General features: G+C 45.3%; 4 protein-coding genes across 5 annotated transcripts; all 4 read left to right on the forward strand.

Moving 5' to 3' along the window:
* The first annotated feature begins 4,705 nt into the window (after positions 1-4,705).
* On the forward strand, positions 4,706-9,291 carry LOC125546005 (MADS-box transcription factor 23). 2 transcript variants are annotated; one of them, XM_048710115.2, is made up of 8 exons: positions 4,713-5,084; positions 6,705-6,780; positions 7,940-8,001; positions 8,178-8,277; positions 8,411-8,452; positions 8,549-8,632; positions 8,757-8,878; positions 9,021-9,291. In XM_048710115.2, exons 1-8 carry the CDS (start codon positions 4,897-4,899, stop codon positions 9,025-9,027), a joined length of 681 nt encoding a protein of 226 aa, XP_048566072.2. In that variant the 5' UTR covers positions 4,713-4,896; the 3' UTR covers positions 9,028-9,291. The 2 variants fall into 2 exon arrangements, with proteins under 2 accessions (XP_048566156.2, XP_048566072.2); XM_048710199.2 differs by lacking the exon at positions 9,021-9,291 and having other exon boundaries at positions 4,706-5,084; positions 8,757-8,933.
* A 9,743-nt stretch (positions 9,292-19,034) lies between these two features.
* On the forward strand, positions 19,035-23,086 carry LOC147988824 (FBD-associated F-box protein At5g60610-like). Its single transcript, XM_087513487.1, has 4 exons — positions 19,035-19,985; positions 20,075-20,209; positions 20,323-20,370; positions 22,736-23,086. The coding sequence occupies exons 1-4, from the start codon at positions 19,074-19,076 to the stop codon at positions 23,084-23,086; spliced, it is 1,446 nt and encodes a 481-aa protein (XP_087369613.1). The 5' UTR covers positions 19,035-19,073.
* LOC147988825 (uncharacterized) lies at positions 20,887-22,245 on the forward strand. The gene is made up of 2 exons (XM_087513519.1): positions 20,887-21,031; positions 21,539-22,245. The coding sequence occupies exons 1-2, from the start codon at positions 20,887-20,889 to the stop codon at positions 22,243-22,245; spliced, it is 852 nt and encodes a 283-aa protein (XP_087369645.1).
* Positions 23,087-25,435: 2,349 nt separating the features above from the next.
* Positions 25,436-26,790, forward strand: LOC147988826 (protein FAR1-RELATED SEQUENCE 9-like). Its single transcript, XM_087513565.1, has one exon. The coding sequence runs from the start codon at positions 25,762-25,764 to the stop codon at positions 26,788-26,790; it is 1,029 nt and encodes a 342-aa protein (XP_087369691.1). The 5' UTR covers positions 25,436-25,761.
* The last annotated feature ends 783 nt before the right edge of the window (positions 26,791-27,573 follow it).

A 27,573-nucleotide genomic window follows, 5' to 3' on the forward strand; every position in this document is an offset into this window, starting at 1 on the left:
TGGGATATTCTTATAAGTGTCACAAACAGCCCTAGAGTTCGTACTAGAATAACACCTTAAGCTACAAATCAACCAAAACCATAATGTCACCTAGATACTCCAATGTCACCTCAAGTATCCGTGGGTATGATTATACGATATGCATCACACAATCTCAGATTCATCTATTCAACCAACACAAAGCACCTCAAAGAGTGCCCCAAAGTTCTACCGGAGAATCACGACGAAAACGTGTGCCAACCCCTATGCATAGGTTTCCAATGTCACGAAACCCGCAAGTTGGTCACATCAACATACATCAAGTGGATCAATAGAATACCCCATTGTCACCACGGGTATCCCACGTAAGACATACATCAAGTGTTCTCAAATCTTTAAAGACTCAATCCGATAAGATTACTTCAAAGCGGAAACTCAATTCTTTACAAGAGAGAAGAGGGGGAGGAGAAATATAAGATCCAACTATAATAGCAAAGCTCACGATACATCAAGATCGTATCATCTCAAGAACACGAGAGAGAGAGATCAAACACATAGCTACTGGTACATACCCTTAGCCCCAAGGGAGAACTACTCCCTCCTCGTCATGGAGAGCGCCGGGATGATGAAGATGGCCACCGATGAGGGTTCCCCCCTCCGGCAGGGTGCCGGAACAGGGTCCCGATTGACTTTTGGTGGCTACGGAGGCTTCTGGCGGCGGAACTCCCGATCTATGTTGCTTTCTGGAGTTCCGTTTCGACTCCGTCTGATATTCCTTTTCTTCAAAACACTGAAATAGGCATAAAACAGCAAATCTGGGCTGGGCCTCCGGTTAATAGGTTAGTCCCAAAAATAATATAAAAGTGGAAAATAAAGCCCAATATTGCCCAAAACAGTAGATAATATAGCATGGAGCAATCAAAAATTATAGATACGTTGGAGATGTATCAAGCAGGTCCTTACATAACATAACTGGGGATAGTTTTGCAGATACTCATTACATAATATAAACAAGGATTCCCAAAATATACATTCCCAAGGCTAGTTATATTGTTCCAAGGCCACATATTAACTTAACATAACTAGTCATTGTTTAATCTTTTGGGGAATGTTGCACGGAAAATAAAAAAATTGTACGCACATGCAAGATCTATCCATGGAGATGCATAGCTACGAGAGGGAAGAGTATGTGTACGTACCCTTGTAGGCCGTTAAGCGGAAGCGTTTATCAACGCGGTTGATGTAGTCGTACAGCTTTGCGACCCGTCTCGATCAAGTACCAAACGTTCGGCACCTCCGCGTTCAGCACACGTTCAGCTCGATGATGTTCTTGCCTACTCGATCTAGGAAGAGAGGCGAAGTAGTGGATGAGTTCCGGCAACACGATGGCGTGATGACGGTGGTGGTGAACTTGTTCCTGCTGGGCTTCGCCATGCACTGCGGAAAACTTGACGGAGGATGAAACTGGGGAGAGGGGCACTGCACACGGCTTGGGGATTGTGGTGGGGTGTGTGGTGCCCCTCCCTCTCATGTATATATATAGGTGGGGGAGGGGAGGCAGCCAGGGTGCACCCCAAGGGTGGCCGCCAGCTGATGTCGCTTGAAACTGCGTTGGTATTTCTGCAAAGAAGAAGGGATGATGCAGTACAACTCGATAGGTATTTCCCTCAGTTATGAAATCAAGGTATCAATTCAGTAGGAGAACCAAGCAACACTATGTAAATGGTACCTGCACACAAAGAACAAATATTGGCAACCCAACACGTATGAGGAGTTGTCAATCCCTACTCGTTAACGGCGCCAGAAATCGTCAAGTTGACGGTAGAAATATTTGTGATAGATTAGATAAATAGATCTCGATAAAATGTAAAATAAAATAAGCAAATAAAAAGTGCAGCAAGGTATTTTTTGGGTTTTTGGAAATATAGATCTGAAAATAAAAGCGAATAAAAATACTCAAAGAAAATACGATAAAGAATAGACCCAGGGACCGTAGATTTCACTAGTGGCTTCTCTCGAGAAATAGAAAACGGTGGGTAAACAAATTACTATTGGGAAATTGTAGAAAATCGAATAGTTATGACGATATCCAAGGCAATGATCATTATATAGGCATCACGTCCATGATTAGTAGACCAACTCCTGCCTGCATCTACTACTATTACTCCACACATCGATCGCTATCCAGCATGCATCTAGTGTATTAAGTTCATGAAGAAACATAGTAGTGCAATAAGAACGATGACATGATGTAGACGAGTTCATGTAGGAATAGCCCCCATCTTGTTATCCTTAATAGCAATGATACACGCGTGACTTGCTGCCCCTTCTGTCACTGGGAAAGAACACTGCAAGATCGAGCCCATCACAAAGCACCTCTTCTCATTGCAAGAAAAATCGATCTAGTTGTCCTAACTAAACCAAAGCTTCGAAGAAGAAATACGAGTCTAGTCCATCATGGTCAATGTTGGCCCGGCTCGTCTGTTGCATGCTAACGGGGATCTCATTGCACTAAACAACCGATCATGGTCAATGTTGCCCTCCATTGAGACTTCGACCTGGTGGTTGTGGTTTTGTGGGTCGATGCAAATGGGATTGAGGCAGTGTGGATGTGGAGAGGCTATCAGAGACACCAAAGGAGTGGTGAGAGAGTGAGGTGTGAATGCATTTGCCGGTGAAGGGAGAGAGGGGTGTGAGTTAAGCCATATTCGAGACGTCCCATCCGTCTCTCTCGGCAGCAAAGCATGACTCTGGAAAAACATCCGATTCAACCGTTCCCTCTCAGCCAAGCCCATGAGTGTTCCAAGTTCATGCAGTCCAGATAGACAAACAAACTCACAGAAATTGCATCCCAGGGCCTGGTTAGGCTCCATGCAAGCATCCAAACATGCCCATACTCACACACATGCAAACTGAGAGCATATCTATCCCGAGACCTCCTATACGACAATTATGTGTCAAGATGCTGCTCCATGGTATAGGGCGCACGGGACCGGGCCGGCCCATTAGCAATTCCAGCGAAGGGAGCTTGAGGGTGTAGTGAGCGGGGGAGAACATAGCACTGTAGCAGGTCGAAGTAATATAGTGAACCGACACTATAGGGGACCAACTGAAGCGAGCCGGTACTGTAGCGGCTCGCCACTGTAGGGCGTCGTTATTGTAACTACCGTTTAAATAAATTTGAGAACCCATTTTGCAATGCAAACAGTTTTCATATTTTATGAACTTTTATTTAAATTCCATTTTAAAAAATTGGTAACATTTTTGTAGACCATGAATATTTTTGGAAAATGTGAACATTTTTTTTCATAAATCATTTTTTAAATCAGAACATTTTTGGGAAATTATGAAAAAAATTGTAAATATAAATATTTTCTGAAGTTCCTAACAATATTTAAAAACATGAATATTTTTTGAAAATCCCAAAAATATATTGACAACACGAGTTGTTTTAAATTTGTAAACAAACTTTTAAACCAGGATTTTATTTTGAAGTTCGGTACAAATTTGAAAATCAGGAATATTTTTTGAAATTTAAGACATTTTTAAAAGAGAAATTTTATAAAAAGGAAAAAATATAAAAGTAAAAAGAAACAGCAGAAAAATAATAATAAATAACAGATATAGCAAAACCGGAACCTGCTTGAAGGATCCAAAAATCAGAAAATCTGGAATAGCTAAACGGGCTGGCCCACTCACTCCCTTTGGAGTGCGAAGTCTTGGTGGACGGGTACATTGGTGGACTTTATTTCAAATGATTCAGAAATGATATTTCCAAGTTAAAAAAATCAAAGGAAACTTATACATATTCGCGTGGAGCCCGTCCACCGTGGATTAAGTTTAAAAAACATATTTCCACATCAAAGGAAACTTATAAAATGTTTATTCTTTTAAAGTCCACCGTGGAGCCCGTCCTGCATTTGCTCTTTTTGGGTATTTTGCCGCAGTAAGCTGTAAATAGGAAAACGCGATCCATCCTCCCATGCACATGATTTTAGCAGAGTAAACGGTGCACATGCTTAGATGCTTTGGCAGAGCAGCACGTATTTTTCCGTGCAAAGAACACGGAACCAAAGGCAAGCGGTTGGTGGAATGGACCAGCTAGTTGTTAATTTTACAAGTCTGTCTCGGTACGGAACATCGCCGGCCGGCACTTATCTATGTACGGAGGAAAATGAAATAAATTACATGAGTGGAAGATAAGCTGCCGTACACCTAACAGTCGACATTTTCTCCTGTATCAATCGCCCTGGTAGATCTAGTACTCTCTCTAGTTTTTTTTAGTCTGTATATAATTTTTGTCCGACGTCAAAATATCTCTACATTAATCAAATTTATAGAAAAAGTATCAATATTCACAATGCTGAATCAATATTGTTATATTCATTATGAAATTTAGTTTCATAGTATAAATATTTGGCATTGTAGATGTTAATATTTTTTAATATAAATTTAAACAAAATTTACAAAACTTGACTTAACACAAATCTAATACGTGGAATAAAAAGGATCGAAGGGAGTATGCAATATCTTAATCAGTAGCAGATATGAACTGCACCAGATAGGTTCTCCGCACCATAACTAAACTTTGTCTAGCCTTTTTCAGGAAATTGAACCAAGAAAGGCTAGGCTTCGTACAATATTCCAGGATCACATGCACCATCTATGGCCCTTGGTCCGCGCATGAGACGACGTGCCATTTCACGATTAGCTGAGATGACGAGATATGAGGCATAATGGGGTCCATTTACAGCATATATTGCAATGCTTCTTTCCAAACGAACCTCAGGTGACCAACTCCCCACACAGACACACACATTGCTCTCTTCTTCTCTCAGCTAGTAAGAAATCTCCGGCTAGCCGGCCAGCGTGGCTTCTCTCTGCTTAGTTAACCTTCTGAATCTCCGGTTGTACGTCATGGTCCGGGGAAAGACGGTGATCGAGAAGATCGAAAACACGACGAGCCGGCAGGTGACCTTCTCCAAGAGGAAGAGCGGGCTGTTCAAGAAAGCCAGGGAGCTGGGCGTCCTCTGCGATGCGCAGGTAGCCGTACTCCTCTTCTCCAACACCGGACGCCTCTACGACTACTCCAGTTCCAACTCCGGGTACACCACTGTTTATAGATCTATCTATCTATACTTTCAGTACTTTGCGGGCTATTCAGCTAGATGTATGGATGTTTTAGTTGATATGTTCTATTGATCTATATATTGCCTCTTAGTTAATTTCGAACCTTTGCTACTCACGATTGTGTGACCTATATGGGGCTGGATGTGTCTTCCTAAAATACAAGATCCAAATACCCACTGTATTTATCTCCTTTTTCGGAGGATGCTTGGTAATAAATTTCGCTAAAGAGCACAGACATGCCAGATAGACTGATTTTGCAAACTCATCTCTAGCGACAGTTAAATAGTAATCCATATTAATTTAGGTCTCCACCAGCCAATGCTTCGAGCCAAATTAATCCATTTCTTCATTCCACCCAAGAACGTTGGTTTTCAAGGAGAGAATATGAAATTAAAAAGACTTGATGCTTTTTCTGAATCTTGAATTCTTGATCAGTATTTTTCTCAATCTCAACTTTGTTACACCTTACTGCTCCTAATTAGTTTATTGGCGATATTTTACTTTCCTACTTCCCAGAGCATAGCGAAGTCCACTCGTCTCCTTTCTCTATATTGACGATCGAGAGATGTCACCATAGTAAAAGGATGAGCTGGAATTTTGCTTGCCTTACTTGTATGAGATATGAGCAGGTCTGGTGGTTATTTCTTGATATGTGTAACCTTAGTTAAGCTTGTGGTTTAACAGTGTTATTTGGTGATGCATTCTGAAGTTCTCATTCATCTAGGAACCAAAGCATCACATATTGAAGAAAACATTGCATTTTACACACTTCAACTTCACAGTGTGCATGCGCCCCTACAAAAATAATTAATGACACCATGTTATCTTCCTTTGAAGTATATTTTAAACTGGACATAAAAAAGTAAACAACACATGATGATATTTCCAGTTCCCCGCTCCAACTATATTAATCTACATACTATTCACACGAGTCACATTATTTTCTCTGTCCAACTTATTTTCCACTACTAACTTTGTGAAATACCTCTGTGCTTATTTTTATGCTCTCTCAAATTCTTGACCTCCAACCTTTCCTCCATTTTATCCCCAAATAATATTGACAAGTGCATTTTTACGAGAGATTGACAAGTACTTTTGACTACCTTTTTATGTAGGGATCATTAGACAAATAAACTCAAGACACTAATGCATACATCTTTCCTTTCTATTGGATGTTTCCAACATTTAACACCCTCTTGTATGGTTCCATCAAAACAAAAACACCCTTTTGTATATACTCTGGTAATCAGTGTTGAAATGTAAGATACGAATATATAAATATGTTTAATAATATTTAGGTTGATAATATGAAAACAACGAATTATGTGGAAATATATATCAAAATGTTACCCTTTGATTTTAGAAAAATAATATATGCACATACTATGCCAACACATTCATTCAAAACCGTGTCCCATACACATTGTATAACCATGGAAACTATGGCCGTAGAATCATGCCAGCATGCACTGGCACACGTGTACCTCTCTTCGACAAAAAACTTCACAAAGTGTGCATAATTATATCTTCCTCATTTGTAAGATAAGAGATTTAGTTTTTATTTAATATTATAATAAATTATCTCTTGTTTACAGGATGAAATCGCTATTGGAAAGATACCAACATGTTAAGGAGCGTCAACAGCTCATGAGTGCAAGCACAGAAGCTAAGGTATGACTCATGTTGTTTATGTTTACTTCAATGATCACTGAGTCTATCCTTCATATCTTCTACTATCCCACCTTCATGCCATGCGGATACCATGCATGGCATAGCTATCCAATTATGCTATCATAACTTTAGAAATGTACCTTCTCATATGGCAACAAAGATGGAAATTAATACCAAGAATCATGACGGAATGGGCCGTCAACCACCTTATCCTTGATGTCTTGCCTTAATTTGATTATCCATTGCCAACACATTGTCCTGGGCACCGCAGTAACGCGCTGCTGCCCAAGGTTGCTAGACTAATTTCAATCTACTATGTTATAACTTTGTTCCACAATAACCAATAATTAAGATTTTTGTATTGTTTTGATGCACCCATATAATGTGTAGTATTATTTTTTACCTCAAAGTGCACTATTAGCTAATGAATTTACAATACCGGTAGAAATCAAACTTCATGGATTGCAAATATGAATTAACAGGGAAAAAACAAATTTTGATTTGATTACTAGAACATTATGATGTTAGGGCACATCAGAGTTAAGGGAGGCAACACTCTTGTTGTTAAAAGATTGTCTTATAAGCCATGCACGGGTGGGGCGGGGGTGGTGTAGGAAGTTATCTATATTGGCCAAATATTGAACAAAGCAACGCTATAGGCTTTGTGATGAAAGTGGGATGTAAAACCAATTATAAATAAAGCAAATAACATCTCATGTGTTGCTCTAGAAACCAACGTTGTTTGTATACGTACTGACTGTTATATATGTTAGCTTAGTGGTGTTTAATTCTCGGTGCCTTAGATTTTCATTGTAGTGAACGGAAGCTTGGATGACATAGAAAATGGATAAATATTCTCTATCCCAAAATTTAAGGAGATCACATTACCAACATCTTTCACAAAGGAAAATAATATGGTAATGATATCTAACGCACCCACTTGATCGGTTAGTGATACATATATGCATATTTTAAAGATTGGTTCATGTTGCTCTTGTAATTCTACTGAGTAGCTATTTCATTATTTCACCTATAATTGTACAAAACCACAACAATATAGTTTGTCTCCGTTCGGTTGTTTTATTTTAAGTTCTAGAGCATAAATACATTATTCTAGGACATTAAGTATTGCTATATGTATGTGACTGTCCATTTATAGTTTTGGCAAGCAGAGGGAGAACGTCTGAGGCAGCAACTACATAACTTGCAAGAAAATCATAGGTATGCCAAGTAAATTTATGTGAGTGATGTACTAAAATTAATTAAGAACGAAATGGCTACTGGTTTGGCATGTGCAATACTTTGAAATAGCATAAACTGAAATCATTAATAGATGTAATATTCATACTCAGAAAACAATTTTAACACATTTGCACTAAATTGCTAAACCACTTCAGGCAGTTGTTGGGACAACATCTATGTGGCTTAGGTTTGGAAGACTTGAGTGGTTTAGAGAAGCAACTGGAAACGAGCCTGCATAACATTCGACTAGCAAAGGTAATGCTTAACGTTCCCATGATCGTGCATCTTTGTGGTGGCACTAACCATATTGTTCTTTCCAGGATAAACTTATGATGATGAAAATGATCGTGCATCTTTGTAGTGCCACTGACCCTATTGTTCTTTCTAGGATCAACTTATGATTGATGAAATTGAAGAGTTCAATAAGAAGGTTAATTTTTGATTCAACCATTGCAACACTACTACCACCATATCACAGAGGGTGGCCCGTTTTATTTCTATTTAGCATAACCTTTTTTTAATGCAGGGACACCTGGTACACCAAGAAAATGTGGAGCTGCACAAGAAACTAAATATCATTCATCAAGAGAGTATATATTTGCAAAATAAGGTGCGTAGGTATAAGAGTACCACCCACGCAAAAATAAAATAAATAAAGGGAGTATATAAGAGCACTCCACGAACATATCTTGCATGTCTGTTAGCTGTCATGCATGTTCAATTCAATTTTTCAGCTAAATGGGAAGCCAGAAGCAAATGAGGTGATTACAAGTTCTTCTAGTCGGCGCAGCATTGCTGCTCGAGATGGTGCAAATCTAGTTCATTTGGAACTCAGCCAACCTCATCATGCAGAAAGGTATGAGGAACCAGAATCACCAACATTGTGGTATGGTGAAATTTATGTTCTTTAATTTGTCTTTGCATATTAACTTTCTAAGACAAAGTAAACACAGAAGCTAACATAGAGAGCAATCTCTCCTGTTCAATGCATGCAACAGTCTTTGACTGCCAGCATAATGATGCACAAATAGGGGGCCAGAAGTTTCAACTAAAAGATCTTTCAGATGATCGACCGGAGGATTGATGTCCCAATTCTGTTCTCAATCAAATGCTAGTTGTTGTTACCCGTACGTCTACCCACGAATTGTACATATGAAATTTGATTGTGAGATTTGCAACTTGTTCCAGGTATTTTAATTTTTTGTTCTCAAAATATGACAATACTTGTGGCTAGCAAAGGAACAAGAACATGATTCCAAACTCTATAAACATGCATTCATATCCACGAACACCAGTGGGTCGTACTTCTTATTTTAAGGAACCAGCACGCCGTGTTAGGTCTGCAAAGTGCAAATTGGAACCGGTTTGGGTTTGCTTGAGTACATTTTGATCTGAGGATCGTTAACTCATTTGGCCCTCATTGCACATGTGGTTTATCTGAGGTCCTTGTGGGCCTCAATCACACGGTTTGTCCAGCAGACAATATGTATCGATAGATAAAAGTCATGATTGTTGACCCAGTCCCAATGTCGATCGAGTACTTCCGACAGCGATGACACGACGTCGAACGAGCGAGGCTGACTCTGATCGATCCACCCACGCAGTGCAAGGCTAGCTTCCTCTAGCTAGTCTGCTCCTATCAATCTACCCTTGGATATTGCAACCAAAGGAACACAACGCACGCACGCACGCACACGAAACTTGCTGATTGCCACAGGAACGTGAAGCTCCTGTTGAATACTCCCTCCGTAAAGAAATCAGAGGGAGTACTTTATTGCTTCGCCGTTGGTTGATTACGAGGGAGGGATAGGGCTGCACTTATATACACGTGTACAAGGCAAGCACCAAACCTATTTGGTACACAATTCTTTTTCTACTCTGACATTTTTTTTTGCAATGTAGTACACATCAGCCAATAGGGGAATCAAGTCGTGTTTAATTCCAACAATTACTCTCATAAACATGACATCATCATGTCACAACTTGGACGCAAATCCTTTTTCGCATCTCCAAAAACTTCTCTCGATCCAAAGCTTTGGTTAGGATGTCTGCTAGTTGATCATCGGTATAAACGTGGTTGACATTCATCTTACCATCTTCCACGCAGTCCTTTGTATAGTGATACATCGTATCAATGTGCTTGATCCTTTTGCGCCGCACTGGATCCTCGCGTAGAAAAGTTGTAAACTCGTTCTCAATGTTGAGCACCACTTGTTCGGGATCTCAATTCATTTCATAACTTTCTGTTTTTGTGATAGCCAACTTACTATGCTTCCATCGAGAAAGTATTTCACGCCCGAGATACTTTTATGGTCGTCAACAACTCATGTCGTGTTGCTATCATTGTAGCCGAGCAGCTTCACCATCTCCTTCTTCTCATCTGTCACATAGACACAACCGAAGTCGTCGTCCCTTTGACACATCTAAGTATATTCTCAATATTTGTGCAATGTTCCATAATGGATGTTTCTATGAAGCGACTCACAATACCAACATAATAGGCTAAGTCCGATCTTGTGTTCATGAGACACCTCAAACTTCTGACGACACTTCTATATTCCGCGGCATCAACCACAGGTGCTTTGCTCTTATTGCTCAACATGAGAGTACATTGAAACATCAATTCGATTGTAACCTTCCATGCCACAACTTTCAAGTACCTTTCTTGAATATGTATTATGACATAGCGTGACTCTCTCCGGCTTTTGTTGTACCTTGATCCTGAGGTAGTAACTCAATAGCCATAGATCATCCATCTTGAGAAACTCCTTCATTTGCGGCTTGAACTTTGCAATCACATCTTCATCTGCTCCAGTAATCAATAGGCTGTCGATGTAAATGCCGACTAGTAGACGATCGCTTCCTTTACATCTCTTGTACATTGCATGTCCTAGTGGGTCTTTCTCAAATCCAAGAGAAATCAATGTCCGATCAAGTTATGCTCCATGCCGGAGGGCATTGCCGTAGCTCGTACAAGACTTTGTGTAGCTTCAATATCTTGTGTTCTTCTTCCTCTTTGATGAATCTCAGTGATTGGTTCACATAAACTTCTTCCAACTCTCTGTTATGAAATGTTTGGAATGGCAAGGCGGAGGGTGAGATGGCGACGAGAAGCATCACTAGACGGGCAAGTCGACCAAATGAATGTTTGGAATGGCAAGGTGAAGGGTGTGATAGCAACAAGAAGTGGCGCCAGGGGCACAATGAGGCATGATGGATGACAGCCCATCAGGTGGCGTGAGCCGTGCACTCTCACATTTGCGCAATTGATTTATATTGTTGACGAGTACAAGTCCGACCAGTCACACTTATGCAATTGATTTATATTTTTGACGATTACAAGTCCGGTCACTTACATTTGGTGGATTGGTTTATATTTATGACGATTACAAATATGAGTGTCTGACCGACCTTCATTTAAGTAGTAGTACAACAAAAAACCAACTTGCAAGGCACCCTAATTGCAGGCCTATCTAGTAGGAGGCGGGCGCTTGCTCAACCAGCCCTTTGTGTTGTCTATATATGTGGCATGCAACCCCAAAACTCACGGGCACACATCTACTCGGCTGCTCGATTGCCTTGTGATTCACGAAGTAGTTGGATCCCCCTCGAGGTCAGGGCAAGATTTAAGTTTTAACCGTCGAAACTTACCATTTCGTACTAAGTTTCAGGAGTTGAAACTTAACTTAAAAAAAAAAAGATCTTCCAAACATATTTAAAATGTATGTTATTTGAAAGCCCTCATTACGAGAAACACGAATATGATGACAGCACTTAATTTGATTCTTTTTTCTAATTCAAAAGATATGAACGTTTGTAATGCCCAAAGAAAAACAGGCGTGAGAGACTCGTGCCCCCGCACCACATATCCTCTCTTGCATGCAGCCCACTAACTATGAGTTGTTTTGGGCTTGCACGGAACAAGCAAGCTGGTTTAGAAATGATGAAACGTTTAGTCCGACGCTGTTGTGATAGAAGAAGAGATCAACATAAAACGGGAGATTTGCATTATTTTAAAATAATAGGAACACACAATGACATAGAGAGCATTGCATGTATAGCACGGGCGCTCGCGTGAATTTATGTGCCCCCTCCCTCCATCGTTTTTTTAATGGTTATTATTGGTTTTTTGTTTGCTATGTGAATCCAGGTTTTGTGTTGTTCAAGCTGCTAGATGTGTACGTGCACTAGCACAGCTACTTAGCCTTTTTTTGTAAAGAAACAGTGTGATGAACAGTAATGCTCGCTGTTTATTGACTATGATATTGTACATATATATCTCTCCACTCTCCTGAACAGGCGCATCATGCATGCGGGATGGTTACAATAGGCACGATGAGAACAACGCGTCCGTTGCATTAGGATGTGATTCGTTCGGGAGAGAAACCGCATGTCGGTTCCAGAGGCAAAGATCCCATTTAATTAAACTAATTAATTAATCCTAACACTTTTTTCTGTGATGGAGTCACTTACATCCTGATGAAAAAATGAATTAAGTTGTGTGTAGTTATTTAGTAATTTGTGTAAATGACTATATTGTTTTTTCATCCGGATATCCGCTCCCCTGCCCCATGGGAGTCCTCCTATCCCGAAGAGGAAGAGTCTCTGTTCGCCTGGAGGAGCAGGGGAGCGGCCGAACACCCAAGGGACGCTGCTTGTCCCCGCAGCGTCCACTCCAAGTCCCGGCCCGACGCTGCTTGTCCCCGCAGCGTCCACTCCAAGTCCCGGCCCGACGCTGCCACTTGCTCCGGTAGTGGTGACCGTGCCCGCGGTGGTCATGGCGTGTCCTAGAGTCGGGATGAAGATGAGGTCGTCGCCCCCGGTGCTGGTGACGCGCGTTGGAGCCAGGCTGTAGCCACGTGTAGGTACGTCTACGAAGATCTCTCGTTCTTCCTCTGCCGGCGTGGGTGACGACAGGTGTGTGCCGGTGGTGCGAGCGGGGCATGGGCCATATCCGCGCACACGGCACCTCCGTGGTGCGGATGGAGCGACGGGTGCAGGCTCTGGCAAGCCCATCTCGGCGTTCAGTGGCGGCGGTGCACTCGGTCCGGCGACGTCCAAACCCTAGCGGTTGTCCAATGGCGTGGCCAGGCGCCGGTTCACCGGCATGGCATGACGGCGTAGTCCAGCGGCCGCGTGATGGCATGTCTACTAGCGAAGTTCTAGTGGCGGTTAATGCCGAGGCCAGAAAGTCGTGGTGATGCCCCCCATCGATAGCGAACGAACCGACGGTGTTGTTGGGCAACAAAGTGATGGCGACCTTCTTCCCAGAGAAGACCAAGGAGAAGGGAGGCGAGGGATGGCATCTTCACCGATCCAAATCCTTGTCCGGCGAGTGCCTGTGTGGCGTAGTCACTCTCATGGGAGATACGCGTGTGATAACATGTAAAGAAACAACGTGATGAACAGTAATAATCACTTTTTATTAATCACTTTTTATTGACAATGATATTGTACACATATATAGATATACCTCCTGAAGAGGCGTATCGCACATGCACGATAGTTACAACATACACGGTAGTATGGGCGGTGACATAAGAGAGAGGAAAGTTACTGAGACATCCCGTCTGTCTCCCGTGCTCTCCGATGCATGGCCGAGCATGGCTGTTCCGTGCAGCCCAAGATGAGATGTAGCCCAGACAACCAAACAATAGTTTTTCTTTCCGAGCCGGTTTGGCTGGGCCTAATGCAAACAACCAAACTCGATAGTTTCTTTTTACTGTGATCGAGCCACGTACACCCGGATGAAAAAAGAAATGGAGAGGCCAAGTTGAACTAATTTGGGATCGATCGGGTCGACCGACCTACGTACCTACGACCAGATGGATGGTCAGGGTCAGGTGCATGACGTCTCTCTCGGCGCCGAGGGTTTCGTCTGCATAGCCTTCATGTCCGTGTGCTAATCGTCGTTTTGAGTTCCGGTTGATCTCGAGAACGAAGTATACCCGGCTTCCTTTTTCAAGCCACCTCGCATACGTGCCCCAACTCCCAATCGGACTCCTACACCGACCCTGCATGCGACATGCTCACGACTGGCTATATATGTGTGAATCGGGAAGGCTGCTGGGATCCACAAAAAGTAGCATGGCAGCAATGGGGGCAGGCAATGCTGCCGCCCGCCCGCAGGTGGTGCGCTGCTACAGTGGCGTGGTGGCGTACGGGTACGACGACGAGTACGACCACGGCATGGATTACGCACCCCCGCCGCCGGCGAGCGTGGCGGCAAGGCCCGATCAGTACGTGTACGGTGAGTACGATGAGGACTACAAGGTGTTTCCTGCGCCTGGTCCGGGCACTGTGATCGAGTCCACCTGCCATGGCTACATGATCGTGCCAATGGAGACTACGTGTGACGGCAATGGCACGGTGTCATATGGGTACGCCGACGAGTACGACCACGGCATGGATTACACACCCCCGCCGCCGGCGAGTGGCGTGGCGGCGAAGCCCGATCAGTACGTGAGGCCCAATCAGTACATGTACGGTGAGTACGACGAGGACTACAAGGTGTTTCCTGCGCCCGGTCCGGGCGCTGTGATCGAGTCCACCGGCCATGGCTACATGATCGTGCCAATGGAGACTACATGTGACGGCAAGGGTGCGGTGCCGCCGGTCTATGATGATCTGTTCAAGTGTATTGCGAGGCTCGCGGCCGTTATGTCTAGAATCTCCAAAGCTACTTAATTAGAGCCAGATGAAAAGATGTAGTGATGAAATTTGTTTCGTGTTATGTTAACATTTTTGCACGTACGGGGTATTACTTTGAGTTGTCGATGGATCATTCAGAACTAGTACTATACTTTGTGATGAGATCCACAATTTGTAATCACTTCGTTAGTTTTGGTTAAAAAAATGTTACCCGTCAACCGGCACGTCACACTTTGATGCAAGTGTGAGCAATTGAAGTTGCTAAAGTAGACATGATTTAGGCGGCTGCTACCCGTCAACCGGCTGATACTAGCCAAAGTTAAACCGGTTGACCTCTAATTAGGGGTACGTCCATCACAGCAAAACGCAGCCGTCTTCTTGCTTCTTTGTCTCGCATCCACCACAGGCAATCAATGTGACGCCTACCTCCTCTGTACTACCAACGACGGTGATGTGAAAACCGGCGACTGCAGCAACGGAGTACCAGCCGTGGCACCCGTGTCAGCGACCAAACAACAGCGGCCATGCTGCAAGCCCCTGACAAGCGAACCGCCGGCCACTATCTGTTGCATCCCTCTCCCACACAACAAACGTTTGCTGCAAAAGATGGAGGGCGATACCGGTCACAATATGCAGCAACCTCGATGTTTGCAGGAAGCACCACGCCAGCCACCGCATGTAGCATGACGACTCCCGGCGAGCTCCATTGGAGCGCCATGGCAACACCACGGGACGCCGCAAAAGCTCCAACGCAGCACTGACAAATCCTGACTATGCTCCATTGCAACTCAGTGGCAGACCATGTGACGCGACAAAGCTCGCACGCAGCCGACGGCTCCCCGGCGATGCTCCATTACAGCACCGCACTCAGGCCATCACCGGACCGCCGTCGCAACATATCTTGTAGTCAGGGCCGGGCGGACAAAATCCGGGGCCCTGTGCGAAACTAAAAGATGGGGCCCTACGTCACTAAAAAGTGAACTACGAGCAATTATAATGTATATATGTGAAGCAATTTTTTTATAATGTATATAATATAATGTCTTACAAAACAATAGGACGTATAAAAAATCATACCTATTCAATTCCCAGTTGCTATTTATTTGAAAAACTTCAATGATATCCTCGTAATCTCTAATGAAATCTTCAATGATATCCTCGTAATCTCTAATGAAATCTTCAATGATATCCTCGTAATCTCTAATGAAGACACGAAGTAACGATCTCTGTCAAAAATTAATTCGAAAATTAGGAATTATGAGTAGGAATAGAAGTTAATCGAAAAAAGGACTCGCTAAGCACCTGGAGGCTGGGTTCAGTCACAGATTGATTCGACGATGCAACGAGCCAACGAGTATGAAATATGGAAGAGGAAGCAGGAACAGGAAGGTCCGATGAGGCGAAGGCGATGAGACGATCCCTGGATCCCGTTTCAGTACCATCGCCGACTCGCCGGGTCGCCGACGCGACGGTTTCGCGATCGAGAACAGGGGCCTGATCGAGGGTTCGAGACGACGGTTTCGCCGGGTCGTCGTTTTTCTTTAGGCACGATCTGTTTCCATCTCACGAGATCTGTTTTTCCATCTTATTCACGATCAGGAGCCTTGGGTGATCGATGCGGTCCACTGGCAAGGCGCACGCGCTGGTGATCGATGCGGTAGTCTGTAGAGCCGAGCGTAGTGCTCGATGGCCAAAAGACATAGGCCCAGCTCCAACGCCTCGCAGCCCAGTGCGACCTTGATCTAGGTTTTTTCTTTAAAAATTACTAGGCCTACATATAAAATTTGGGGCCCCCAAAATTATGGGCCCTGTGCGGGCCGCACACTTGGCACAACAGTGGGCCCGGCCCTGCTTGTAGTAGTTGATGTCGCATCGAGCACTGGTCCACAACACGGGCGGTCGCCGGTCCCTCGCAGCACCGGCCACCTTGCAGCAGCTCGCACGTGCCCTGTTTCTTTGCATCATCCGACGCCGATGAGGACGCCTCACTTCTCACAGCGACAGCGATGCAACCAGCGGCCGTTGCAGCACCAGCGGTTGCTGCGTCGCATCACCCAGAAGGTCAATGAGTGCTGCACACGAGCACCAGTGTTTGGCTGTAGCGCTCATGTCGGAGGGAGCTCAGCGATAGGTTAGAGATGAAGAAAGGGAAACGTCGTTTGGGAAGAAAGGAGCTTCACGATCACGGGGAAGGGAATGGAGATAAGGTTGGCGGTTGGTGGGCCGCATGGAAACCTGTGTGCTTACTGCACAAAGTCCTATTTACCGGAGCCGGTAGGTACCGGTGGTTCCCCAACCAATGGAATCTTGCGACCTCAAAAGTTGTCATAAGTTGTATTTATGTGTTTTACTGTTTTCTCTATTTAAGTGAGTGTATTTCATCATATTGGGTAAACCCACGTGATTTGACTAGCAGGGCCTATCCACGTGATTTCAACCATACCCCTCACTTTACACGTACGTCTGAGGCATGTCTCATTTCACACACAAACAGTACATACATAGCAATGCCATCATGTTTTTCAACGATCACCCTCTCTCACTTTAAATGGATTTAAAATCTTTTAAAACACATATTTGAATTAAAAAATTTATTTATTTATTAACTTTCATAGAACTGATTTGTTTTATTAAAAAACATATTTTAATCCTTTCAAAAACATATTTCACTAAAGAGTGAAAATTGGTATTACAAAAGAGTGGCATAAGCAATGTAAAAAAACATTGCAATTATTTTGAGAATTATATAACACTTCCATAGGCTAAAATAATCTAGTTTCACCCCATCGAAATATAAATTTCACATAAATTAGATTAACAACTTGCAACACCACATTGAAAAATATTTCAGGGAAGTAATTTCATATATTTCAATACACATCTCACTGAAATAACAAGTTACAAATATGACAAATAACAGATCTTATAATTCCTCGGTGTTTTCTTTTACTTATATGTTTTTTTATTATAGCTATCGCTACTAGATTTGATACATGCAACAGGCAAGAACAAGGGGAGTTTTATTGGGGAGTCCCAATACTATTACAAGCATCAGAAAAATTTCTGGCGCCGTTGCCGGGAGGGCTGCACCAGACAGACCAGGTACCTTCTGATACGTCAATTTTGCATCATGTTTTCCTACTATTATTTACAATGTTTTGGATCTATATTTTTACTTTATGATACAATTCTCATGCATTTTCTCTCTTAATATACAAGATATACACGAATAGGGAAATTGCTAGCAGTTGAAATTCTGGACATAAAAGAGCCATAACAGATATAGCTATTCTCCGGAGCTCCAAATGACCTGAAATTTTACGAAAAATTATTTTGCAATATATAAAAAATACTAAAAGGAAAAAGTACAAAAGAAGATCAACAGTGGGACCACAAGGTAGGGGGCATGCCCTACCCCCTGGGCGTGCCCTGCCCCCCATAATCGGAAAAGGTTTACTAGCATGCCACGATGATGTTGGCAAACGCCATGATACCTGTTGCGTTCCATTCGCCGTGGCATTGCCGAGTACTTGCTTCGGGGGCGCGCGACAAATGTTTTGCCACATGGCATATCCCCATCCATCATGGTGTTGCCCTGTTCCAGCGCCGAGGAACTCAGCAAATGTTGCTGCGCTTGCCACCGCCATTAACATGTCGTGTTTGCCAAGTGCTTGCTTTGAGGGCGCGACACAAATGTTTTTCCACATGGCATGTCCTCATTGATCGTGGTGTTGCCCTGTTCCAGCGCCAAGCAACTCAGTATATGTCTCTTCGCTTGGCACCGCCTTTAACGTGTCGTGCTTGCCGAGATCACTCTACACGGCACTCGACAAAGCTGTTTATATATGCATGTTTGCCGAGTGCCTGTGGAAAAGAACCTCGGCAAATTAATTTTGCCATGAGACATCAAGCCGAGTCGGTGTTTGACGAGTGCGCTTTCTCGAATGTCTTTGGCGCTTGGCAAAAATGGAAATTTCAGTAGTGAGTAGGAGATAGGAAATCATATCTTGTAGACATTGGCCTTTTACGTCACGTATAGCACATGTGTACCGTGAATCCATGATCCTAGGTAGGCTGATCCTAACCCTAAAAAAAGCTTGGCTGATCTGGTACTAAATATAGTATACTGTATAATTAAAACAAAATAGTGAATCCGTAAATCCACGATCCGTGACCGTATGCTATGATCGAATACTAGTAGGATTCGGCGACAGAGTACGTTTCGGAGGCGTACACTCACGTTAGCCATGGTAGCGTTGGAAATGAAATATATAGCTTTATAAAATCATCACAAATTTGACACCCTGGCCCTTCCGTATTCTTCATCTGTCCAGCCGCCGGACGTGAAGAATTAGGCAACCAATAAGAAGGAAGCCGAGGCAGCTCCCACGGCCAAGAAGATGAGGGCAGCCAAGAGGCGTAGGTCTGATGGGACCGCCGGACGCAGGGCACGGAAAAGGGCTCGCGATCTCCCGAAGCCCACCCAGGGCGATCTCATCAGCAGCCTTCCCGATGCCATCCTTGAGGTCATCATCTCCCTTCTCCCCATTAAGGACGGCGTGCGCACGCAGGCCGTCGCCCGGGGATGGCGTCCGCTCTGGCGCTCCATGCCTCTCGACCTCGACGGCACCGACATCTGCTCCAACAAATATAAGCGCATATCCGTCGTCTCCAGCATCCTCCGCGACCACCTTGGACCGGCCGGCCGCTTCACGTTTGAAAACATCTGCCTCCGCAAATCAAAAAAAGGGTACGCCAAGGATGACGCTCAGATCGAGCGCTGGTTCCACTCCCGGTGCCTCCACAACATCGAGGAGCTTGATATCAGCTTCCAGCTGTTGGGTAAAGCAGACGTGTCCAGCAACCGGTACCCGCTGCAATCGTCCGCGCTCCACTTGGCGCCGACTCTCGTCGTGGCCGGACTTGGAGTGTGCAGGTTCCCAAGTGAGAATGCACCTTGTCTGAATTTCCCCCTCCTCCGGCAACTCACTCTGTGGAGTATTAGCATCTCGGAGGAAGCCTTGCATGTGCTGCTCTCTGCCTGCCATGTTTTGGAGACCCTATTTCTGGAGGATATTCGTGACGTCGATTGCCTTCGTGTTAGCTCGCCAACTTTGAGGATCATCTGGTTCATCGCTACTCACTTGGGAAGACAAGAATTGGTTATCGAGGACGTCCCTCACCTTGAAAGGCTACTTTGTCCAGCCTTAGATGGTGAGACTATTCGAGTACATAAGGCGCCTAAAGTGAAGATATTGGGGCCTTTGTCACCCCACGTTTCCAAAATCGAGATTGCAAACCTAATCTTGCAGGTAGCGGCACCACCCTTATTGTCTCTTGCATTGAACAAATCCTAGACAGTGCAGAATTGTTTCTAATGTCCATGCATTGTTTTCTTTAGGGAACGATCCCACCCAGCTTGAGCCATTCGATATGCACTGTGAATATTTTGGCTCTCAAGTTTGCTGGCCCAGATTTGAATGCGGTTCTCAATATCCTCCAGTGCTTCCCCTGGTTGGAAAAGCTCCATGTCATTGTAAGTGACCATTTTGTTCGCTTTAAATGATAAATGAATACTTAATTCGCATTGTATTCTAAGTCAACTAGTTAGCAACTACTTTAACATATATCTGTTGTGCCCTTTCGCAGTGGGACGACACCTTAAAGGTGGAGATGATTGACATGCATCAGTATGATGTTAGGAATAAACCGTGTGTGTGCGGATGTGCGTCGCGTGTGTGTGCGCGTTCCTGTCCGTGGTCACCAGCGTATGTGTGCGTGTGTGTTTGGGTCGAGTCTAGCCGGTTTGTGGCGATCGTATGGCGATCGAGATAGCGTGCAGCAGGTGCAACAGGAGGAACCTGGCGTCCAGGTCGGGTGGACGAGCAAGCCGGGCTCACGATCGATGGAAGACCGGATCGCTAGGAGGCTCCGTTAGCGCTGCGTTTCTGTTAGCTACAAACCTGGCTGTGATCTGAGTTTGGTAGAGCGTCCAGGTTGTTATACGTAGGTTGTTAGGCCAGATACGATCTGGTGTGTCCAGCTTTATATAACAGGAGAAAGAGGGCGTTTGGCGCCGGGGCGTACGTTGCCAGAAACATGCGAGTCCCTGTTTGCTTTCATCTACCTCCGTCCTTGAAAACCAGATCGAGCTAGCTAGGGTTAGACCCAACAATTGGTATCAGAGCCTCGTTTGTTCCTCTGCTCGTGGCCATGGCGATCGTCCCGCACGGCGCCGGGGGGAGCACGGTGTCCATGGCGATGCCGATGCTCACACCGGGCAACTACACGGTGTGGGCGATCAAGGCCGAAGCCATCCTTGACGCCCAGAACCTCTGGGAAGCGGTGTCGCCTAGGGGTGGACTAACGAGCAGCTCGGCTCGTTAAGCTCGTACTTGTTAAGCTCGTGCTCGTTAAGGCTCGGCTCATTAAGCTCGTTAAGATTAACGATCAGAAAACCCTGCTCGGCTCGGCTCGTTTGAAGCTCGTTAAACTCGTGAGCGCTCGCGAGCGCTCGTTAAAAGATTATAATGTGTTACGATATACATGATGAATGTGTAGGTGCAGTTTTCAAGACGAAATATGATGGCTATAAAAAGAAATGCAGTAGCTTGTTGTCTCGTATGTCGATTAGATTTAATAGATGGGCTAAGGTGCTATAAAAGTTTGTCACGTAAAATGAAAATATGTGTTGTGTTGTTACTAACGAGCTTAATGAGCTAGCTCGCTCGTTAAGCTCGTTAAGCTTAATGAGCTGAAATCAATGATTGGCTCTGTTCATTAAGAAGCGAGCTACGAGCTTAACGAGCCGAACTATCGAGCGCTCATTAAGCTCGCGAGTTACGAGCTTTTGATCCAGCCCTAGTGTCGCCGGCCGGTGACGCGGCGGTCTACGCGGGGAAAAACAAGACGGCGAGGGCGGTGTTGTTCGGTGCGCTCTCCAAAGACTTGTTGATGCAGGTATCGATGAAGAAGACGGCGACTGAGGTATGGGCCAGCTTGAAGACGAGGTTCGTCGGCGCCGATCGGGTCCAGGCGGCGCGGCTCTCCACTCTCCGTGGCGAGTTTGATAACCTGCGCATGGAGGAGGGGGAGGCGCTGGACGCGTACGCCGGCAAGATCGGCGGCATGGCAGCAAGGTATGCTGGCCTTGGCTCGACGCTTGGCGACGCCGCCATGGTGAAAAAACTGCTCGACACGGTGCCCGATCGGTTGTATGCCGCGGTGGCCGGGATCGAGCAGTTCTGCGACGTGGACACGATGGCGTTCGATGAGGCGTTGAGCAGGCTCAAGGCGTTTGACGAACGCTTACGTCGGCGCACGCAGGACAACGGCGGACGAGGCGGCGATCAGCTGATGTTCACAGCGGCCCAGTGGGAGGCACGGCAACGTCAGCGCGGCGGCGGCCTCGACTACGATGACGGTGTGAGCAGCGTGGCCTCGGGCACGAGACGGCGGCGCGGGAAGTGCTACAACTGTGGCGTTCGTGGCCACTTCCCCTGTGGCTGCCGGCAGCCGAAGAAGGACAAGGCGCTCATCGCCGACGTCGACGAAGAACCTGGCCTCCTGTAGGTCACAGTTTAGGGGGAGATTGTTAGGAATAAACCGTGTGTGTGTGGATGTGCGTCGCGTGTGTGTGCGCGTTCCTGTCCGTGGTCACCAGCATATGTGTGCGTGTGTGTTTGGGTCGAGTCTAGCCGGTTTGTGGCGATCGTATGGCGATCGAGATAGCGTGCAGCAGGTGCAACAGGAGGAACCTGGCGTCCAGGTCGGGCGGACGAGCAAGCCGGGCTCACGATCGATGGAAGACCGGATCGCTAGGAGGCTCCGTTAGCGCTGCGTTTCTGTTAGCTACAAACCTGGCTGTGATCTGAGTTTGGTAGAGCGTCCAGGTTGTTATACATAGGTTGTTAGGCCAGATACGATCTGGTGTGTCCAGCTTTATATAACAGAAGAAAGAGGGCGTTTGGCGCCGGGGCGTACGTTGCCAGAAACATGCGAGTCCCTGTTTGCTTTCATCTACCTCCGTCCTTGAAAACCAGATCGAGCTAGCTAGGGTTAGACCCAACATATGAACCCCAATCCAATCAAATGCCTTGAGAGCCATCTCAAAGTACTGGTGTTGAATAATTACATAGGCGACGAGGAAGATATTGGCTTTGCCAAGTTCTTTGTTTCGAATGCGAAAGTCGTAAAAGAAATCAAATTTGGAGTGTCTAATGAGATTGGGAACGATAGGAAATGGATGAGTAATCAAGTCACGCTGCTAGAGGTCGAAAATAGAGCTTCTCAAGACGTTCAGTTGAAATTCAGCACTGGTTATTCTCACTTGGGGACCTACGTGGATACAAGTGACTTACCAATTGCTGACCCCTTCGACTGTCGTTTTAACTTTGCCAATGGGGTAGATTGAATAGTAAAATCGAAAAAAAATGGATGGTTTGTGTTCTCAAAAGAAGAGTATGGATGCAACCACGTTTATTGTAGTGTTCGTCGAGCCCTGCTCCAGTGCTCCCCCCTAACTTAATTTCAGAGGGGTATTTTTGTCCCCGCGAATTTGTTTTTTTCCTGGCCCGCCACAGCCCAGATCCAAGCCCTGTCAGGCCCTGTATAACCCCGACCGTATACGTATAGTACCATGGTCCGAAAAAAAATACATCACACGACCCCACGTCCATGTAAGACCTGCCGAATCCAATCATTCACGCGAGCAGCTCCATCAATCTCGCGAGCATTGACGCAGCTCCATAAGTCACGTAGTAGATCTCCAGCGGCGGCTATCTCGTCGCCGGCGATCCCGTCGGACAGCGGGCACGACAACATCGTGAATCTCCAACGAGCGCGCACAGGTACCGCATCCCGCGTCCCCCCTCTAGTCTCGCTCGCGGCAACATCGAACGAACTACCGCCGCCAGTGGTAGTGGTTAACCTAGCGGGGCGGGTAACCATGCTACCCGGCGGCGCATGCGATCGTGGATCTTGTTCCGGTAGTGCTGCTCCTCATGATCTGGGTTCACGTAGCGTCGGTTGCCGTCGGCTGTGCGCACCACCGGTATCGTTATTTGATGTGGCGGCTAACCTAGGTATCCGGCGGCAGAGGTAATCACAGATCAAGCAAGCTTTTGAGATCGTGCAGTTCCTCCCGATTGAAAGTGATCACGACGGGTGTCGTGGCCATCTTCCTTACTAAGTTGGGCAGATCTGAACGGCCTCGGTTGCAGTTGTTTACATAACATCCGTGATCGTGTGCTATGTGTTTTACATTTCATCATTGATAATGTTTGCACATGTGATGATACATAATATTGGTTGTAGGAAATGGCGGACGAGGAGTTAACTGGTATCATGGTAGACATGGAGTTTGGAGAACTGATGAAAGACTGGATAGAAGATTGGTCAGATGATGAAAATTCAGATCGTGAAGATCGGTCAGAGAATGGGAACGAATGGGACGATCTTAATGTGAGTGGCATTGTCATGTTGTAATTTTTTGGTGGCATCCGACAACATTAAATCTTTGTGTTGAAAATTTATAGATCGATGAGCTTAATGATGATCAGAAAAACAACTCGGAGCTCTCGAATGAAGATTACATTAATCAGGTGCGTAAGTGAAAATTTTTGTTGGCATGCAAATTGAATTTCTTCTGGAATATTATATGATAAGTAATTATGTATTTGTGTTGTATTTTTCAGTTCATTTCCGACTGTCATAATGCGTACGACTATTACGGTGAATCCAACGCGGAGACAGGCCTTAACGACGAATCATTAGATGCACCTGGTTCTGGGGAGTCCGAGTCATCGGTCATCATGAGTGAGATATGTGTGTAATCAATGTTCTATGGAAGTAAGTAATGTTAAACCTTAGAAATCTGTTTTCATGGCTGTGGTTTGATTGTGTAGGTGACACAAGATGATGGGGCAAAAAATGTCCAAGATACTGCCAGTGCAGATGATGAGGGATATGTTCATGCAGATAATGGAAATGACCTTTACGTCTCATGATGCTGCGTATGCTTTCTACAACAGCTATGCTAGAGATAATGGTTTCAGCATTAGAAAGAATAAGGTCAGGTATAGCAAAACAGAGTCACGTCATATGCATTATAGGCGGTTTGTTTGTTCAAGACAAGGGAAACATGACAGCAAGTTGCTAACCGAGGAAGGACACAGCCGTAGGCTCAGAGCCGAGACACGCTGCTTTTGCGAACCGCACCTGACCGTCAAGCTTGACCAAAAGCGTGGGGTTTGGTATGTTGAAAGTTTTGAGGACAAGCATAGCCATATGTTGGCAGGACCGGACGAGGTACCTTTTCTGTGGTCCCACAGAAAAATCAAAGAGTACCAGAAGCATGAGATAATGTCCATGGGAGCTGCAGGGATTAGAATTCACGACATGATGGATTGCTTCATCAGCAAACATGTATGGTACGACGGTGTTGGTTTTACCAGGCGTGAAATATACAACCTTTGCGCCAAGGAGAAGAGGAAGCTGCTTTCAAAAGGTGATGCTGCCACAGCCATAGGCATCATGGCCAGTAGGAAACAGAGGGATCCTAGCTTCTTTTTCGAGTACAGGCTAGATAAAGAAGGACATTTGAATAGGATGTTCTGGTGCGACTCCCAGTCTCGTCATGACTATGAGGACTTCGGCGACGTGCTTGTATTTGACAGCACATACAAGATGAACCGCTATGATATGCCATTCATACCTTTTGTTGGTCTTAACAATCACCGGAAGACCACTGTTTTTGGTTGTGCCATAGTTTCAGACGAGACCGAGGAGACATACGTGTGGCTTCTGCAGACTTTTTTGAGGTCCATGTGTCAAAAGATGCCTAAGAGTGTTATCACAGACGCCGACGCTGCGATGATCAAGGCAATTCGCGAAGTCTTGCCAGACGTGTGGCACCGTATATGTACGTGGCACATAGAGAAAAATATGAAGATTCACCTCAGTCACAAGTCCTTGAAGGAGTTCCGAACTCTTCTGTACTATAGCACGTCCACGGCAACGTTTGAGGAGAGATGGCACGCATTTTCCAAAAGATGGCAGTCGTAAAAAACTGTAACATGGTTGAGGCGGATGTATAAGAAGAGGAGACTGTGGGCCGCGGCATATCTAACTGAGGGGTTTTGGCTTGGCATGAAAAGCAACCAACGGAGTGAAAGCCTGAACTCATGCCTTCACCTCCACCTAGACGGTGAAATGACCCTGGTGGATATGATTTTGCACTATGAGAACGCTGTTTTGCGTATCCATGAAAACAAGGCGCGAGATGACTGCACGACCTCACAGAGTTTACCGGTGCCAGTTACTAGCTCGAGGGAACTTGAGATAGCTGCTTCTCACGTCTTCACTCCAGCAAACTTCTATATGTTGCAAGATGATCTTAGAAAAATTGACGGCATGGAGATTGTAGAAATTAAGCTGGGAGACGGATCACAGCAGTACATCGTGGCCTGGAAGAATAACCGGAAGCGCCGTTTTTGGGTGGAGTATACACCAGTAAATTCCGCAGAAACTATAAGGTGCAGCTGCATAAGAATGATTCGAAAGGGTCTACCTTGCAAGCACATATTCCATGTACTGAAGCACTTGAACATATCTGAAATACCAAAGTGTTTAGTTCTTATTCGGTTCATGAAAGAAGCAAGGTTGGGACTGCCCGCGAGGCGCACAAGCGGTCTGTTGGGATTTGGTTGGACCGGGGCCGGTGAAACAATGAAATATAGCCAGGTCAGTGTGTTAGCGTCTGAAGCTATGCATGCGGCATGCAAACACCCTACTTTGTGGGATCAATTACAGGAGAGTTTAAAGGCTGTGATAGCTAAGAGTCATGAGTATGATCTGCTACAGGAAAATTTGTTGAAGCAAACAAATGATATCAGTAAGTGTGCAGTTGAATATGTGGACGATGGTGAAGGCAACATGATTGAGGTTAAAGATCCTATGAAAGTGTCAAGAAAAGGTGCAACAAAGGCAGATGAGAGCCGCCCTGTCTCGAAAAATGGTAGACCACTCTCTTTTGATGAGTTGAAAACCCGGTGTGGTGCTTGCAAATTGGTAGGACACACTAGACGTAGCAAGAAATGCAAACAAAATCAGAAGTAAGTGTTTGTATGCATTGTGGATTATTAAAGTTCGTATCATTCATTAACTTAGCTTGTCTTCTATCAGGTGCAGAAAAGTGGAGAAGGAACAAGAGTAGAAAACTTGCTTCAATTATTTACTGTGTTAATCGGCCGGCTCATACTTCGGCTAAGGTAGCTGTAGGCGCTTGTGTTTCTTTGGTTTGGAGGCTTTGGCCCCGTGATTGTATCCTTAGTGTATTAGCAGACGAGATCCCAGTCTTTGTTTAACTAAAGTAAGATGTTTCCCTGTAAACAAAAATCAAAAAATTCTTTACTGTGTAATGACCGGGGCTGTGTAATGACCGGGGCGGGAGGTAGAAAGAATATTATTGTACATTTCCCCTGCCCACGTCCTAAATGCCATTAAATAAGTAACTGTACCACTCTCCTCCCCACCACACACTCACCCACCTCCCACGGGCGCCGGTTCGAACTCCCCTCTTATCCCCACCTACAGTAGATCGAGAATACCCTCGCCGGCGACCGCTGCAGCCGCCTCCATGGAGAGAAGCCTCGGCTGGCAGAGAGCGATGATTGACCTCGCCGGGGATGACGAGGGGTGGCGCGCGCAGTTGACGGAGGTGTGCGGCTGGTTCCCCAGCACGGAGATGTTGGTCAACCACGCGCGTGGCCTCGTCAAAGTCCTCACCGATGCCGAGAGGAAGCGCGCCTTCCCCTACGGCCGCGGCGTCCCGCCGGCTGTCCTACTCGTGTGGGCAATGCGAGAGGCCACGCTGAGTGACTCCCCTGTTCAGCGCGCAAG

The sequence above is a fragment of the Triticum urartu genome, chromosome 1A (genome assembly GCF_056163025.1).
Source record: "Triticum urartu cultivar PI428250 chromosome 1A, HENAU_Tu73, whole genome shotgun sequence".
NCBI classification, from domain to species: Eukaryota; Viridiplantae; Streptophyta; class Magnoliopsida; order Poales; family Poaceae; genus Triticum; species Triticum urartu.

What these genes read in the sequence shown, in the direction of transcription:
- LOC125546005 (XM_048710199.2), top strand. Translation starts at nt 4,897, where the DNA reads ATGGTCCGGGGAAAGACGGTGATCGAGAAGATCGAAAACACGACGAGC. An exon ending in ATAACATTCGACTAGCAAAG is followed by an intron (nt 8,278 to 8,410) that starts GTAATGCTTAAC and finishes TGTTCTTTCTAG; the next exon opens with GATCAACTTATGATTGATGA. An exon ending in TTGAAGAGTTCAATAAGAAG is followed by an intron (nt 8,453 to 8,548) that starts GTTAATTTTTGA and finishes TTTTTAATGCAG; the next exon opens with GGACACCTGGTACACCAAGA.
- LOC147988824 (XM_087513487.1), top strand. Translation starts at nt 19,074, where the DNA reads ATGAGGGCAGCCAAGAGGCGTAGGTCTGATGGGACCGCCGGACGCAGG. An exon ending in TGGAAAAGCTCCATGTCATT is followed by an intron (nt 20,210 to 20,322) that starts GTAAGTGACCAT and finishes GCCCTTTCGCAG; the next exon opens with TGGGACGACACCTTAAAGGT. An exon ending in TTGACATGCATCAGTATGAT is followed by an intron (nt 20,371 to 22,735) that starts GTTAGGAATAAA and finishes AGCTAGGGTTAG; the next exon opens with ACCCAACATATGAACCCCAA.
- LOC147988825 (XM_087513519.1), top strand. Translation starts at nt 20,887, where the DNA reads ATGGCGATCGTCCCGCACGGCGCCGGGGGGAGCACGGTGTCCATGGCG. An exon ending in GGAAGCGGTGTCGCCTAGGG is followed by an intron (nt 21,032 to 21,538) that starts GTGGACTAACGA and finishes ATCCAGCCCTAG; the next exon opens with TGTCGCCGGCCGGTGACGCG.
- LOC147988826 (XM_087513565.1), top strand. Translation starts at nt 25,762, where the DNA reads ATGTATAAGAAGAGGAGACTGTGGGCCGCGGCATATCTAACTGAGGGG.